The sequence below is a fragment of the Corella eumyota genome, chromosome 3 (genome assembly GCF_963082875.1).
Source record: "Corella eumyota chromosome 3, kaCorEumy4.1, whole genome shotgun sequence".
Taxonomy (NCBI): Eukaryota; Metazoa; Chordata; class Ascidiacea; order Phlebobranchia; family Corellidae; genus Corella; species Corella eumyota.
In genome coordinates, this window is record NC_137492.1 from 16,891,391 (window position 1) to 16,908,867 (window position 17,477).

At 31.8% G+C, this 17,477-nt stretch overlaps 1 protein-coding gene across 1 annotated transcript; it reads right to left on the reverse strand.

Moving 5' to 3' along the window:
- Positions 1-1,338: 1,338 nt before the first annotated feature.
- LOC145746402 (zinc finger SWIM domain-containing protein 5-like) lies at positions 1,339-16,774 on the reverse strand. The gene is made up of 22 exons (XM_082564685.1): positions 16,215-16,774; positions 11,760-11,832; positions 11,160-11,310; positions 10,602-10,794; positions 9,996-10,117; positions 9,783-9,918; positions 9,564-9,710; positions 8,346-8,540; positions 7,463-7,618; positions 7,091-7,210; positions 6,748-6,842; positions 6,379-6,487; positions 5,840-5,954; positions 5,363-5,616; positions 5,035-5,204; positions 4,343-4,453; positions 4,004-4,160; positions 3,516-3,651; positions 3,151-3,293; positions 2,931-3,053; positions 2,635-2,786; positions 1,339-2,203 (listed from the first exon to the last, which is right to left on the reverse strand). The coding sequence occupies exons 1-22, from the start codon at positions 16,753-16,755 to the stop codon at positions 2,078-2,080; spliced, it is 3,525 nt and encodes a 1,174-aa protein (XP_082420811.1). The 5' UTR covers positions 16,756-16,774; the 3' UTR covers positions 1,339-2,077.
- Between the last annotated feature and the right edge of the window lie 703 nt (positions 16,775-17,477).

A 17,477-nucleotide genomic window follows, 5' to 3' on the forward strand; every position in this document is an offset into this window, starting at 1 on the left:
TTCGCTGTTTTGATTAATACATCGAAACGGGATCTTTTTCGCTTCTAGCATTTTCTTAATGTCACCATTTAGACCCTGTTGAAAAATTATTGCAGATAACAAAATAGACATAAATGCAACAATGTTTTTCTTACCACGCTTTCTGAATCCAAGCCTATACTTAAAATTACAGTTATCATCTCTACAGCACCCAAGACCGTTTCTTATAGTTTTTAATATTTCGGTGATATTTATCGGTTACTCTAGTCAAAGGTTTACAGAAAATAAAAATTAAATTTTTTTTTGATGTTTTGTGTTTAGTTTTTTTTATAAAAAAAATGATAGAACATAAAAAAAGGTATAGCGTAGGATATACTGGTTTTCATGTGAACGAACATTAATTAAACACATCCAAAACGTACACTTAAAAAAATATTTGATATGTATATACATTGAAGTAGATTTTCTTAATTTGGGACTTCATTGATATTTAAACTAATTTTAGGAAAACTTCGATTTCTTTTGACTCGATTGCTTTTTTAAATGCTCTATAATCCTGTAAAACAATATTTTAGATTAATGTGTTACAGCCTAAAAAAAACAGATGTACAAAAGCAATTTATATCCAATATGTGCACAGCCTTTCTATTGCACAGGAGCTAATATACAGTTTTAATACATACCCCACAATATTGGTCGTCATTAATTGCCTTTTCAAGCTGCCAAAGAAAAAATAATGTGAAATTGTACAATGTAGAAACTTTAAGATCTTTTTATTGTGCAAAAATTTACCTCAATATTTGTTGTTGTGCTGGTATAATAAACTTCAACTCCCATATTTACTTCAATATTTTGTTAACACTAGTTGACTGTATCAGTATTTGATAAATATCTGCTTAAAAGTTTATTCATATCCAAAGCAAAAATGATTTATTTTTAGTGTAATCATGATTTTACAAATCACTGATTTAAAAATAAGTCATTTGAATTATTAATATTTCCGTTATTATACTGTTTACAATTATTTTTTAAACTTACCTTATTTTAGGCTGAATTCATAGCTGATGTTTTTTAATTATTTTTGTTCTAACCACCACAATATTACTTTCTATCAGGTCTTTACTAAAATTAAGCTTAACAGTCAGCTAATAAACTGCAATATGTAAGCCGAACATTTAAAAAAAACTAAACATCAAAAAAACGCCTTGATTAAGCGAACTCGTTTTGCGCTAAGGCGTTTAAGTAAAAATGAGCAAAAAACTTCCTTTAGAACTAAGCCTACAGAAATTCCTTTAAGTCCTTAAGCACAGAACCTTATGTGATTAAGTAATATAATTACCACAAGTGACTTTATGTCAAACAGGAATTTTATAGCACTTTTAAATAATGATTGCCAATAAAAATTCATCAACAAAAATACCCAGCAATACAAATAGCAGAACAAAAAAATGCAAAAAAGTGTAAAAGTCATAAATAATCAATTCCTACAATTAAAATATTAGTTTTAAAAGTGTCTGTTTTTTTCACAGCATAAATTTTGTTGAAAAGAAATCGAGGATAAATATTATTTTACACGAAGCCTTGTGAAGATTGAATACTTTGCATAAAGTTATGGACAAGTTCATAAAAAAGACCAAAACTTTGTTTAATACCCAATTATTTTAGCTTTAACACTAGAAATAAACGCTGATTAGTATATAAAAGACTAGTACAAAAAATCGATTGAAGAAATAATGTGTTAATACGATATGATACAAATTTTCTAGAAAAAAACGCAAAAATTGAAGAACGAATGATTATAAATATAAATTGAAATGGTTAGGCTTGAAGAAATACTTGCGTGGCGCGCCACGAAATTTCGTGGCACATTTGAAGTACTTACCAAAATAATAGGCCAGAATAAAAAATACAAATTGGAACTTTGGAGCAGTGTTATCAATTTTTTAATTTAATGACGTCACTGAAAAGTTAATTACGTCACTGAAAAATCGATGACGTCACTGTAAAAAAAGACATAGCTCCGACGTATATAGCAACGTTATTTAAATGTAACTTTTTTGACACAATATTTCATGACGTCAAAAAATAAATAGTGACGTCACCCGAAGCTTACAGTGACCAGGTTAAGCAATTTCTTTTTACCCTTGTAAATTGTTTTCAGGTTTGTAAGAAGTCGGGCAAATTGGGTATGGCCGTCTGGGGCTAGTAAGAACGTTTCCTGAGCCTAACAATTTAATAAAAAATAAATTAAAAAAAAATTAATATTAATAAATTAAAATACAGAATTAACATAGAGTCTGGTAAGACTTATAGATTGGCAATTACTGATTAAATAACATAGTAATATTTTTTTTTGTATATATCTTTATCCTTAATATGAAAAGGTCGAATGGGCGACCTAAACATAGAGTAACATCAGTTACTCCGACCCAGCCTCGAGTTGCCTGTCGCAGTTTGGGATATTATAGATTATAATTGCCCAATAATTATGCTGCTAATTAAGTGCTGGCTCAGCAGGAGTTCACACCGTTTATAGCGCCTTACTCAAGGGTACTACATCATAACTACAGTGTAATCAGTATTATTAAGTAGTAACAATATAACAAAAAATATTAATTTTATTTGCTGTTATATATTTCAAAAAATAACAAATACCTTAGTCAAGAACGATATAAATTCCATATAATGACGGGGGCTTATATGACTCAATTTACTGTGGATTGTATTCACATACGCAGCCACTGAAGCCTCCAGCAGAGGGCGTAGTGGACCACGGTCAGCTCTCAAACCACGGTTAGGGTAAGGACCTACACAAAAATATCAGAAAAATAAATAAATAAATTTCAAGTCCAAATTAAATCGACAATATTTGTTTTAAATTTAATATAAAATACTGAATTTTTTTTTATTTTTTATTTTAAAATTCTATTATTTAAAACAAAATAATTTACCTGTGCAATTTGGTAACCTTCCGCTGATGCTTGACGTACATGTTCTGATGACGTCACTGAGCACTGAAGCGCAACGGACTTTGCTCACAATCACTTCGATCATATCTTCCAACTCTTTCATGCCTGTGTGACGTCACAAATAAAAAAAAATTAAAAAAAAGAAGAAAAAAGAAAAAATTTGCATGTTAAATTTTTTATTATTTATTAAATGTAGACATACCTAAAGATTGGGCCAGCTGGGTTGTCCATAATAAATCACTAGCTGCCGGGTGACCGTCGTGATTAAACGGGACTCGTAACCGTTTCGTGGCAGCGTAACCTACTTTAAAGGCTCGCGCGTGTAGACCACGTTGGTCTAAATATCTGTAAAAATTAAAAAAAAAATTAATATTATTCCTGTAGTGTGGTATACTGGTTATTAATTTAGACTACGAGCCGAAAGGTTTTGGGTTCGAACCCCACTAATCTACAGATAGCTTTAAACACTTCACAACAGCACATTGTTCAGTGCATACAAAGAATATATATATATTACAAAAACTTGACAGTACTTGATATTTATTTTTACATTTAAAAATGATTTACCTTGCTATTGTATAAAGTTGGGCCGAGTCAATCCTTCTTTTAGACGAGGCGTCGATGATAACGTTATATACTGCATCGAATGAAGTAGCGTATGTTTCACATAATGTTAAAGAACATAAACTACAATGCTGCGGATCTAAAAAAAAAAAAATATATTTTAATTTAAAAAAAAAAAAATTAAGCAGTTTACATATTTTTGTGCATTTTAAACCAAAACTTGTCCAAAAAATTAAATAAATAACTAAATTTTTTTTATTTAAATTTTTTTTTTCCATATCACCTTAAGGTGATAGGTTTTATATTTTTTATTGGGTAGGAGTGTAATAATGTGACGTGATGAGCTATCCGTAAACGCCGGGCTCAAGGGCGAATAGTGTGGCAATAGTGCGGCTCGAACCCAAAACCTTTCGGCTCGCAATCCGCTGCCATGACTGCTTAACCACACAACCGGTCAAAAAAAAAAACATTTTTTTATCATTTTTTTTTACCTTTTACTACACACTGCACCGACATTTGGCAAACATCGTGATACAATTCCTCCCTCTGTCTTGGAGCTAAGTTCAGTCTCATCGCAGTGTTTGGTGATATAACACAACGAGCGACCATCTGGCAAGCTTCTATTGGTGTGAATAAGGTATACCAAGTCTAAAAAATCAAAAAAATAATAAAGTTAATTTCTATTGCAAATATATTTAACTATATTCCGCCTTTAGTATTAAAATTTTCGCAAGTTACTGAAAATGACCGCTAAAGATTTTTTTAGTTCTTACTTTCCGCGTTTTCTGTTTTTTTTTTTCTTTTTTTAGTGTTACTCTAAAATTAGTTACCTTTATAATAGACAGCAGAGCGTAAAGACCGATTTCTGTTGCACACGTGACCAACCATCCGACCATTTCATTTCTACGCCAAGAACCACCTTGAATGGTCATTTGTAAGACCTGGTTACAAAATAATGGTTGTTAAAATACATACTTAAGTTATGAAACCATTTTTTAAATAAAACAATATTTTAACTGGTAGCATGGTGTAGTAGAACACTTGCTACACCACACATGAGGTCGTGGGTTTGATCCCCACTGATCTCATGCTGTAGCGCCCTTGAGTAAGGCGCTATAAACGGTGTGAACTCCTGCTGAGCCAGCACTTAATCAGCAAGCAGCATAATTATGGCGCAATTATATTCAATAATATCCCAAACTGCCACAGGCAACTCGAGACTGGGTCGGAGTAACTGATGTTACTCTTTTTTTAGGTCGTGAGGTCGACCTTTCCACATCAAGAATAAATATAAAATAAAATTATTTTGCAATAAATGTTTTTTAAGATAAAAAAAAATATTTTTAAAATAAAATTAAAACTGTATTATTTAAAAAAAAATAAAAAAATAAAATTGAAAATAAGAAATTTCAGACTGCATTGAAAATCAACTAATCAATAATTTTAAAAATTCCCTAATTTACATTCTATCATTATATGCTATAGCATAAGGCTTGAAAAATCTAAATTAAATATTGTTTACCTGCATCGCTAATTGCATGGCAACGTTGAGCATCGTCGAATCAGAATGAGTGGCTCCTGATTGGACGGTTGCACATTTAAACGCGTCATGTGACAGCTGAAACACATGACTTCCGTTCCTCACGTGACGTTGGATGCTCTCGACGATCGACCTCAGCAACATGACGTCACCTGAAATTGATTGTGACGTCATAAAATTTTGATTTAAAATTTTTTTTTTATAATTAAATTTAACCTAGATTTAGCAACGTGACGTCACCTAAAAGTAAATATGACGCCATAATAAAATTAAATATGAGGTCATAAAATTAAATTTTTTTTAGTTTTACCTTTAGCAGTTTGCAATAATTCCGATGCCAGTTCACATTGCCTGCTTTCCAAATCTGGCATAATCGACCACGTGGTGGGGTAAGAGATGGGTAAATAGGGGTTCTGGGGTTCTGTTCGGTCAAAAATGGAGTCTGGATTTCGGTTTACGGCGGGAAAATCCGGAAGGTTGTCCGCGGATAACGGATTCGAGTTTTCCGCGGAATTGTTATCCGTTTCACCGACCATTGGCATCCGCATTGCACGAAGACCCACCCTAAAATATTAAACACAAAGTCTACGTTAAACGTAACGTCTAAGGTTCGAATCGCGCCACAAGCAAGGTTTTAAAAACCTTAAATTTGTAATAGTTTTTAAAAATATTTAAAAATACATAAAAAAATTAAATTGATAAATTATTGAAATATTAGTTTACTTTTTTTATTTAAAATAGAACAAAAAACATAAAAGTAAAATCATAAAAGTCTTTTAAAATTCACCTGAACGCCAGTTTTTTATCATGAGGTAGAAGTGATTTAAATAAATATTTCGCAAATAAATGACACGGGACTGATTCTCTGTGAACACGTTTTCCAAATCCACTTGCATGTCCTCCTAAAAAGATAAATCAACTGTTATAACACCTGTTCAAATGGTCTTAGGTTCGAAACCCACTAAAGGCAAACATTTTAAAACAAGAACAAAAAATAAAAAATAAATTTAAAAAAATAAAAAAAATTGTGAATTTTTAGAGACTATGTTAAACAACAACTTTTGTTGATTTATAAAGAAAGCAAAAATGTATTTCTACATTTCTACTAATTGTTATTTCTTGAAATATTGATAAAAAAAACGTAATAATGTTATGAGCAATTAAGATAAAATGCACAACATTTGTTAATGCCTCCTTAGAATATTTAATAACAAAATAACATTTTATTAACAACAAAATTCAAAGCATAGCTTTTAATATTAATACTATTTGGGCAATTAAAAAAATTTAAAAAATAGAAAAAAATCGTTTTTTTTTATTTCGAACCTTCGATTAAAAGAGTAGTAACTTCACGCAGAACAGAAATAAGATCTTCGTCTAAAGTTGTGCCCTCAAGATGAGTAATCAACATCTTCTCACATGCGATAATTTCCTCCTAAAAAGTAAAAAAGTTAGAAAAAAAATTTTAAAAATGACTCCAAAAAAATCAATTTTTTTTCTGTTTTTAATCTTTAATTGATACCAATTTAATAGTATCGCTTCAATACACGATTCAGCATTTAAATAACCCCTTTTCATTATTCCAAATTCTTGGAATCATGATAAATCAGAAAACGGTTAACCACACAGTTTTCGATTTTCAATCTTGAAAAAAAAATGTGCATAAAAATAAGATCCTTTGAATTGTTTTTTTACCTGCAAGCAAGCACTCTGAGGCATTGAACGTTGTTCTCCTAAACCCAGCAAGCAGATTTCAAAGCCCTCCCTTTTCAAAGCCACACTATTGAATTCTGGAAAAATGGTGGTTAATTTTGAATGCTAATAAACGTGCAAATATTGTATGCATATTTAAGTATGCAAATTAAATTGGAAATAATAAATATATAAATTTAGATAGTGGGAAATAAAAATATTTATATTTAAATGGTAGTTTTTTTCTAATTTTAATTATTAATTAGTATGCTAATTGTTTAATAAAAAAATCAGCAAATTTCCAAAAATGTATTAATTTTTAATAATTAATATATTATAACTGTACCTGCACTTTGTCTGTGTTGTTTTCCATTATAATTCAAAGTTTCAAATAAAATATGAATTGGATTTAGGGGGTGTCCAATTAGACTACTACCCCCATTATTTCGTTTGATGGGGGGACTATCTGTAAATTGAAGGTAAATTTAAATAAATATTTCGAACAGATTATGTAATAGTTAACTATAGGGCCTAAAAATTGTATAAAAATAAGTTCTTTTCAAGCATAATTTACAAATTTTTAAATGATCTTAATTTAGATTTAAAAAAAAAAATCAAAAAAAAAAAAATTTTCCTAAAAAAATTTCTAAAAATTTACGCTTACCCTTAAAAATAAAATACTAAGTAATTCTACACACAAATAAAAATATCCACATACCTTGCTGATTTGCTTGTGAGTCTTGAAAGAGTTTAAAATTTTCCACAGCGTTGCCTTTAATAGTTCTAGCGACTGCTCTAGCGAGCCTAATGGCTTCTTTAATATAACCATGTGATCTTAATGCCTCTACACGTGCACAAGATATTGAAGGTTGCTCTAGTGAATAAAATTGTTTAAAGTCATATATTAGCGATTTTTTTTTACTCAAAAATTAATAAAGTTGGTGTCACTCAACACAAAAATGATTTTAACTTTAAACAATTTCACCTACTTTTTAAGTTATTCAACTTTTAAAAAAAAATTAAATTAATTTAAAAAAAAGAAAGGGGAAGCCCTGTTTGTGATGACGTAGAAAGTACTAGCTTGTATACCTTCACTACGCTACTTGGTACTTTCTACGTCACACAAAAAATATGGTAACCTGTTTTTTTATGTTAATCATTTTCCAGTATTTTTGAAAATTAAATTGTAAGTACCACAGACATTTTTTAAAGGTTTTAAAGCCATTTTGTGATTCATTGTCAATCATACTAACATGCTATATACATCAAATATAAAATTGCAAAACTCTGTAACAAAACACTTTAAAAATTAAATTTAACCGTTCTATAATTTAACCCAGGTCTTATAATGCTAAACCATTTATGTATTGATTTTAGTAATGATTTTAAATATTTAGTTTTTTAGGTAAATATATCAAAAAAAATTCTAATTTTAAAATTCAAAAAAAATTAAATGTAACTATTTAAATATCACTTTAAAAAATACGTTTCGAAATAAAAAAAAAAAAGAAATAACTACGTTAAAAGTGGGTATCAAACCCTAGACTTCTAGTACAAAAAAATCATTTAAAATTTGTCGTTTAATTTGGGTTTAAACTAACCGTGCCATAAAGGTTGTCCTTTTGAATTAAAGTTAGCAAAACCCCCCGATGTGCGATTCGCGTCATCGTCTATATTCCCTTGTGACGTCATAATACCCGTGTGTTTACGTCGGTCTCTACGTAGAATAAGTTTAAGATGGGGATCAGTCCATGTTAACTCTTTGGCTTCGATGGCTCGCGATAACACACTACGACCTAGTTTAAAAAAATTAAATCAAATAAAAAATCATTTAAAATATAAAATAACAGCTAAAATATTAGATAGGAATACCGGCAGCGTGGTGTAGTGGTAAGAACACTTGCTACACCATACCTGAGGTCGTGGGTTAAATCCCCACTGATCTCATGCTGTAGCGCCCTTGAGTAAGGCGCTGTAAACGGTATAAACTCCTGCTGAGTCAGCACTTAATCAGCAGCATAATTACCGGGCAATTATAGTCTCTATAATATCCCAAACTGCCACAGGCTACTCGAGACTGGGTCAGAGTAACTTATGTTACTCTATGTTTAAGTCGCGCACTCGACTTTCCCACATCGAGGATAAAGATATATACAAAAAATAGGTATTTAATAATGCTACAAAAATCTTAATTTTAAAATAAAAATAAAAATTAATTACATAATAATTAAATTATAAATTTAAAATACAAAATTTGGAATTAAAATTCAAACGTAAGAAAAAAATGTATAATAAATGAATGCTATACTAAATACTAATTATGTAATATTACCTATATATCCTTATATCTAAAACAATAGAAAAAAAAGTGTACAATAGTCAAAAAAATAAAATAATAATGGAAAGATACAATAATGACCGCATAATAATAAATTGTTTAAATTGAATCCCACAAAAATATTTAAATTCGGTTATTTGAATCCAGTATATTGTTAAATGTACCGAATTTCAATAGATAAAAATTCCAGAAAAAAAACAATGTCGTTTTGAAAAGTAAAATACAGTAAAAAATATAACGTTTTTTGTAAGCAATTGTTATTATACTTTTGCAAGCAATAGTAATTTTTTAAAAATTTTTTTGTTAAAAATACGAATATTGTAGCATTCATTATATAAAGGCCAAACTGTTATATATTTATTTTTATTTTAAAGTATTAATATTTTTATATTCATTAATATTTTTAGTTAAATCTCTTAAAAATTTAGAATTTTTTTTAAAACAATTTTTTTTTGTAGATATTTTTATTTTTTGAAATTACCGGTTATTCTAGACGGAGCAATTGCAGAAAACGGTTCCTGAATTAAATTATCTGATTCGTTCACCCATTTTAACAGTTGTTCTATTACATTTTCTTTCTCAATTTGATCTATGGCAGGGTTTAGTACAATACATATCCAAAGCAAACCTAAAAAAAAAACTTTTTTTAAATCAAAGAAAAAAATTTAAAAAAAATATTTTTTTAGAAAAATTTTTAAACCTATTTGGTCCCATAATTTGCTTCCAAATTCCGATTGTTGTGACGTCATAGAGCATGATTGTGTGATTAGTTCACTTGTAATAAGAGTTAACAATCGAGTCCCGTTGCAATCCCGAACTTTCATCATTTCTTTAACCTAAAAAAAATTAAAAATTTGAAAAATTAAAAAAAATATTTTTTTTGGTTCAAAATTTTTGTGAAAAATATTTTTACTTTTCCTAGCATGCTAAATAGTTGTGCAGCACATGACTGCTTGCTTGACTGCTGTAACAGAGATCCCACGTGTTTGGTCACGTGCTTGTCGTCCAATAACCAACGATCCTCATCGAGAAATCCTGAAAAAAAAAATATTAAAAAAAATCAAAAATTTTTCATTTAAAAAAAAAATTGAGTCAAAGTACCAATAAATGTTTTTTAAATTACAAAAAAAATAATTAACTCTCTTTTTTTCAATCCATTTCGTTAAAAAACACAAAAATAAAATTTTAATTGATTATTTACTCAAACAAATTAGGTAACATTATATACAACAGCAAACGAAAAAAAGTAACATAATGCAGAATCAACTTTTATTATATTTATACTTAAATAACCACCTGGATTTAAGTTTGACAGGATTTAATAGACCGTGTATTGTAATGCACAAATTAAAAAACTTTAATAATTAATATGCAGTTCTTAATTATATTATATTTTTGCTTGAGGTTAAGAAAGTGTATTTTTTGTGTGGACAAAATACCAATTAAAAAAAATATTAAAAATTATACAAAAAAATTTTTTTTTTCAAAAAATCCCCTAAAATGACCCCTAATTTCTTACCCGCTCCAGCGGTGGGGTCGGGTGCCCCATGTAGAACATTAATCGACGAATTGGGGTCAGCAAAACGGTCGGCAATTTCCTGAGCTGTCGGCAGAACACACGAATGTCGAGATAATAAATATTGAGTTAATTTCTGGAGTTGGTCTCGACTCAGTTGTTGTAAGGTGTCCGATATAGGGGCGCGAATATTGACCTAAATAGGTTCAAAATGGTTCAATTTTAATAAAATAACATTTATAAAAATAAAATAAAAGGCCCACATTATTTTGTATACCTAGAAAAAACAGTTTAAAAATCGTCATAATATGCACCTTTATAGTTCGAAACTAGACGAAACATTTCACAAAATAAACCAAAACATAAATTATTTCGAAATAGAAAAGAATTTAAAATTAACCACTTTCAAAAATCACTTGCAAGGTAATATAATCCTCTTAAACGGTAACCGTTTAACCCTATAACGACAAAGCATGTATGTAAAGCATACAGTACGGCGGGTAAAGGGTTAACGTTTTATATTTCGCATGCAAAGTATTTACTTGAAAAAAATCAACATACTTTCGATGGGTTCCGAATCCGAAATATCAACAAAGCCACTAGATGTCGGCAGAAGAATATCCCGTCGCCGAATTGGCACTCGCAGGTCGATGACGTCACCTTACAGCGGTCGAACGTAGCAGCTACATTATAAATCGCTCGCCTGTTTACGCTGAAAAACAGTTTTTTTTTTTAATTGAAAAATGATCAATACCAAAAACCAGGTTACCATATTTTTTGTGTGACGTAAAAAGCACTAAATAGTGTAGTAAGCACTTTCTACGTCATCATAAAAAGGGCTTTCCTTTTCTTTTTCTTTTAATTAAATTAAAAAAAGTTTTAAAGTTGTATAACTTAAAAAGTAGGTAAAGTTATTTAAAATTTAATCCATTTTTGTGTTTAGTGACACCAACTTTATCAATTAAAAAAAAATTATCGCCAATATAAGGCTTTAAAAGTGACATCGTGATTCAGAAAGCAAAGTGTAAAAATGTTTCTTAAGGTTAAAACCACATACACATCATACAATAAAAACAAATTAAAATCACTAAAATTTTGCCAATTCCAACAAATCAATTAAATAATACCATTTTACAGCTTTATAATAACATAAGTACTTACTTTTTAGTTGGATAGGGAGAGTAGGAGTTATTATCTTTTGTTTTTTCATGGACAACGCCGCTCAGATGAAAACCTTAATAAAAATGTAAACAGCATTTAAACCCCAACCACCATATAATAACAATACATCATATGATTACGGAGCCCAGTAGAATATTAAACAGCTTATAGGGATATTAGATAGGCGCCAACGGTAGATATAAATTCGTGCGCGAGCTTTAAATTAGCTGAATTCGTAATGTTTGCCTAAATCTGACAAATCCATTGCGTTTTTAAGTTATAATGGCGACCTTATGGGTGTTATCTTATAATTAAGATACGGAAGAACGGGTTTGGCGTAGCGGTATGCGCGGATAAATCATTCGTTTTTCCCGTCACAAAAAAACAAGATCACCCGATGACTAATGCCTTAAACCAAAACAATAACGAGGTCGATAACGTAACTGAATTAGGAACCACGTCACGGCATGAGATTTCGTGGCGCGTGACCAGTTGTCTAACAAAGCGGTCATGGTGTTGATAATCTATAAAGAAGGAAGACAAATAGAAACCTAAACTAAGAACTAATGAATTTAAAATCAAATTCAAAAAACATAATTCCTCTTTTTGCGAATTTTTGTCAAACCACTAATTTGAAAACTTAATTAAACTTTCAACGAAGAAAAATCGCCAAAAAAAAACAAGTTTCAATTTTGTTTGGAGAGTCATTAGACTGTTTATTTGAAATATTTCACAATTTGTCAAAAATTTACAGTTTATTTCCAATCGTGGGTCGTTATGTAACAGAATAGGTTATTTAGTTTCTTGAATAGGAAAATACAAAGCCGCCTATTTCCTTTTTTATGCGAATATCAAGTCATTAAACTTGGCGAAAAACCTGCGCGACCTTTCAAAAAAAATAACTTAAAGTCGTACTTATTGACCTGTTGTTCGCATTACAATATGCCCAAGTGACGTCACGCTGTTACGTCACCCGGTGACGTCATGACATACAGATGTCAGGGCACTGTTTTTGTGAGTTTTTTGCTATAACAAAGAATAGCGCATATACTGATCATTGCTAGGTAGAAGCACCTGTTCGCTTTAAGTGCGAATCAATATTAGGAAAACACAGTCTTGAAAATTGATGGCCATTCCATCAAACAACAGCCTCACACGGTGACAACAATCAGACGAGCTCTTGGATAATACCCATGTATACAATGCCAGGCATTTCACACAAGCATACAATTCCACACGAACCCTTTATAACGGTATGGGAGCATTGTGTGCATATAGTTACCAAGCGAAATGGAGCGCTCTTTTTTAAGTTCCTTTTTTGCTTTGGACATATGCAACGGCCGTGTAAGGGTAATTACATTCAGAAGATTTCGAGCGTTATAATTCCATTGTATTTACTCCAAAGCTTTGTCAAATTGTTTCGTTTAGCCAGAATCAAATTCCTAACAGGGTATTAGGCGGTTGAAATGCTAATAATGACGTGCATGGTATCAAATTCCGGACAAAATAGGTTTGTAATATGCAAATATATACATATTGGTTGGTTTTTTTCCCTTTTCAATCTTAACCGATATATATATATACAGTATTTTGAATGTTACAGCCTACGCCAAAAATTCCTTTGCGCTTATAACAATAATAAAGGTATAACATAAATGTAATTCCTTGTATTACAGAGACCAACTACGCTTAAGAAGATCTTCAATGGCCCATCACATTTCTATATCATTTGGAAATTACCGTGAGTCAGTAGTCATATAACTGTTTCAGCGGCAAAATCTAAGAGCCAATATTTACCCCTGGCTGATTATATTTTACTCATTCGAAACAGAGCGAGTTATTAAATTAAACTATGTGATTTATGGCAGTGTAAGAAGCATTACATACAAACAACTGTGCTTTTGTACCTTTAATTCGGCCGAACAATACAGTGCTTACGTAAACTATAAATTTTGATAACATGACTAACGGAAGTGTAAACTAATAAATTGGGTTACTAATAATTTTTTATGGAAAATAACGTTGCATGACCGATTAAGTCTACATTTAATTTATAAGAAATAGAATTAACGACCATTGATCTTAAAGTGTTATTGGTCTAAATCATCATTCAATATCATTTTAAGGTTTTAAGAATAAACTTACAAGGACACAAATTAAACCTGTGTCTATGCCAAATTAAAATACTTTATGAAATGTTAATACCCTTATAAACATTCTTGTTACAATGACAAAACAGTTTTATTTTTACTGTTTAAACACATATCAATTGAGAAATGTCAAAGCAAACGATCCAAAATTTTCAAGTATTGAATTAACACCGTTAAAAGCAAACATAGGTGGCGCCAGACTTTGATTGAGTTGATAGTTTGTATGGGCAAAAATAAAGGGAAATATCCATTGTACAAGTCTTTTAGATAGTCATCCAAGCCCTTGTTAACCAATTCCAGTTCTTTTACGACGCCGTACTTATAATAAGGCTTGGCATTAAAGCACTACATATCAACGGAGTCGTGTTAAATGATTTTAGTTAAGAGGATATGGAGATTTGGGCTAGGGTTTCTTGTATATGCGGAGCCTATTCTGGAGTAGCGGAGATTGGATTTCAGGCTATTACACTGCCTACTAATCGAGGCCTGAAATTACAAAAAACGAGACCTGAGATCGCTCTCAAGAAATTACACTCAGAATGCCTGAAAGTAGGTTGAGAGTAATTTACTATGAACACAAAGCGTTTTATTCCTATTAGTTCATCCAGAACACTAGCCCTTAATGCATGGTATCAGTTTACTGATCGGCTGTTTAAGCATACGTTTGACATGAGAAATTTCCCGTGAATTATCGTGTCGAAATGGGACATGTATGTCGGGGTAATATAACACCTTTTCCGTCTCTTGGATATCTCATTTAAAGCGAAACTTACTCAAGAAAGAGAGAGAAGATAAATTAATGCGTTCAACAAATTTAAATTTTGCTTTCCAAGATGTATTATTAAAAGTAATGGCTTGGGAAGCCGTATAAATTTTACCATTAAGCTATAAACTAAACAAATATTAAAACGTTGGTTTAAAACTGTTTTAGACTTTTACAAACACCAATTTAACATCATTATTTTTAGGCTGAAATTTTGCTTTTTTTGTATGGTACAACTAAATTTTTGAATCATAGTAATTTAAGTATTGTTTATGGTATAAAATTAAGGGTTTAGGGATATTACAAAACAGATAACAGTCGTTAAAACCCCATTTATATAATAATAATAATACCACATTATGACATCACAAGTGAATCACCCCAAAAATTTCGCGTCGCTTGCTTACAAAGCATTACAAAAGGGGGGAAACCTACGCTTTAAATTACAAGCCCCATCTATGCGGGGGTTAAGGGGTTTAAAAAGAGAGCCGCCGCAAAAATCCGAAAGTGTTTTAACGACTAACATTGCACAATGCCTCCTAATTTAAAAGCCGTGTATACGACTTAGATTTCTTTTGTGTGTACTTATACGAGTGTGTGGCTATATGAAAAAGCATTTCTAGCCTGTATAAACACAATTAGGCTTCAGTGTGTAGGATGTAACGTGAGAAATACACCATTTTTCGCTTCACTTTTGTAAGGTAACACGGGTAAGGCCCATCGACCCACATCGTCGAATTTATAATTGGGTTTTTTAATTTGTCTCTTGTAAACCAATCGCCATGAATCCTTATTTACGTTTACAATTTCTCGTTTTTCTTTTTTCACGGTTATTAGGCCTGCTTAATTGAACGTTATTTGCGTTTATTGTGTACGAATTAACTGAAACGAAAACGAGTAAATCTGTTTTTTCTCTGTCAATTAAAAGAAAGATAAAAAAAAATACAGAAAAAATGGCTATTACCGGTTTTGACTGATTAAATTTATCGAATAACACAACAAGCCAACAACAGACTCAAAGTTCTATACCCGGTTTTACAATCTAAATCCAATGCTAAACAGATAACTACGTTTACAATGGGCCTTTCGAGTCACATAAATTATGAATATCTAGCGGTGCGAGTTTATTAACTCCAACAGCAGGCCAATAGCGCATTGTATATACGCGTGTCTATAGAAAAAGACCCTTCGCAAGCTGTGCAAGTAGCTGTTACGGCGTACTAAGTCGTTGCTCGCAGCGTATTTGAATTCGCCTTGATCGGTTCATGCGCCCCGGGGATGGCTGAAATTTAATTACGATCGGACGACAGAATTCTTTCGAATAAATGTTTGGAAATTAATGGAACTGATTTGCTTCAAGCAAAGCTTAAGGGCAAAAATCGCAGCGACACTCAGCAATCGACATTTCGACGTATATTTTATCCAGGCCACGGGAAATTGAATTTTTCCTTTGCAGGATATCCGAAACGTTTGTATTGCTTTTATCAATTATCGAGCTGTAGTAGCGTATGCTTATCAATGAAATTAAGATACGCCACTTACCTATTTGTACTGTGTTTCTTACGGCTCCGTTTTTCGCCAAGCTGACACCTTGCTTGAACGTCACATCTTGTCCGCTAACGTCTCCAGAGGTAGCTGATAAAACGGTGCTCGTTCTTCGCTGTTCGGGCTGATTATTCGAAGGAGATAACTGCCTTAATTCTCTATTCGGTTTAAAGTTGTTATTTAGACTGTCCTCTTCGCAAGCCAAGGCACTGTATCGTCTAATATCGTCCTCAGAACGTGGAAACGACCAACTTATAAGCTTTTTAACGACTGGTTCTGGTATTCTTTCATAGCGTTCTTCGACCAGTTGGTATGGTACATGTGCTGCAGCTACCTTAGCTGCTAATTCAGCCAAAGAAATTGGGCAACAGCGTGTCGAAATACCATTGCCACAAGTACATTTCTTGACTGTATCTAATTTAGGTTTTACAAGTAATTTTTGACAGGTTCTTATTGGGCTTCTGTTTGTATTTTCTTCAAATTTCCGTGCGTATTTTGGCGACTGAGGATAACTAGCAGCGTCACCAAATCGCTTCATATCGTCAAAACTAAAACACAAACCTGTAATAAAACATAGCTTTTTAATACTAAACTAGTACTTGTTCGTACACAACAAGCGTTGTGATGGGATAATATGCACTTTACATTGTAAACCTCTATACAAAGTACAAGCCCTTCTCTTGCTAACATGCTAGCTGACCGCTGATACAACAACACTACTTCTAGCTATTTATCCAAGCGCATAAGTGGTTACTCCCTCATAATAAAATATTCCTTGCTTTCTTTTTAGGTGACTAAGGCTAAACAACTCGATTCGGATTGATCGAAATCAACTGGGCACACACAATTTGGTGCGGAATAAGAAAACATTGTGCTTTCAGGCACACCGACGACCGCCATAGCTCGCCAGTGAAGCGAACTGAATGTGAAATCGCCGTGCTCAACGCTACTCAAACAGCGAGAAAGAGAAAGGCGACGAAACCAGGAGAGCGGTTTTGCTGTCAAGCTTAAATCAGCAGGGGAGCATTTTCGATTGTCTTGTCGAACACGAAGTGCTGGTCACGTGCCAAATGAACATTGCCGAAAGGAACTAAATTGAATTAACATAACAGACTAGATGGTAGCACGGTAGCAAGCGCTGACAGAGGAAAATTCTAACGCCTGATTAACAAAGGGTTACAGCAGACTATCAATCTAATGCTAGCGTTATACCCGGCATGTTTCTATTGTTTTGGGTTTCATTGTTGATTAGTAATCCGG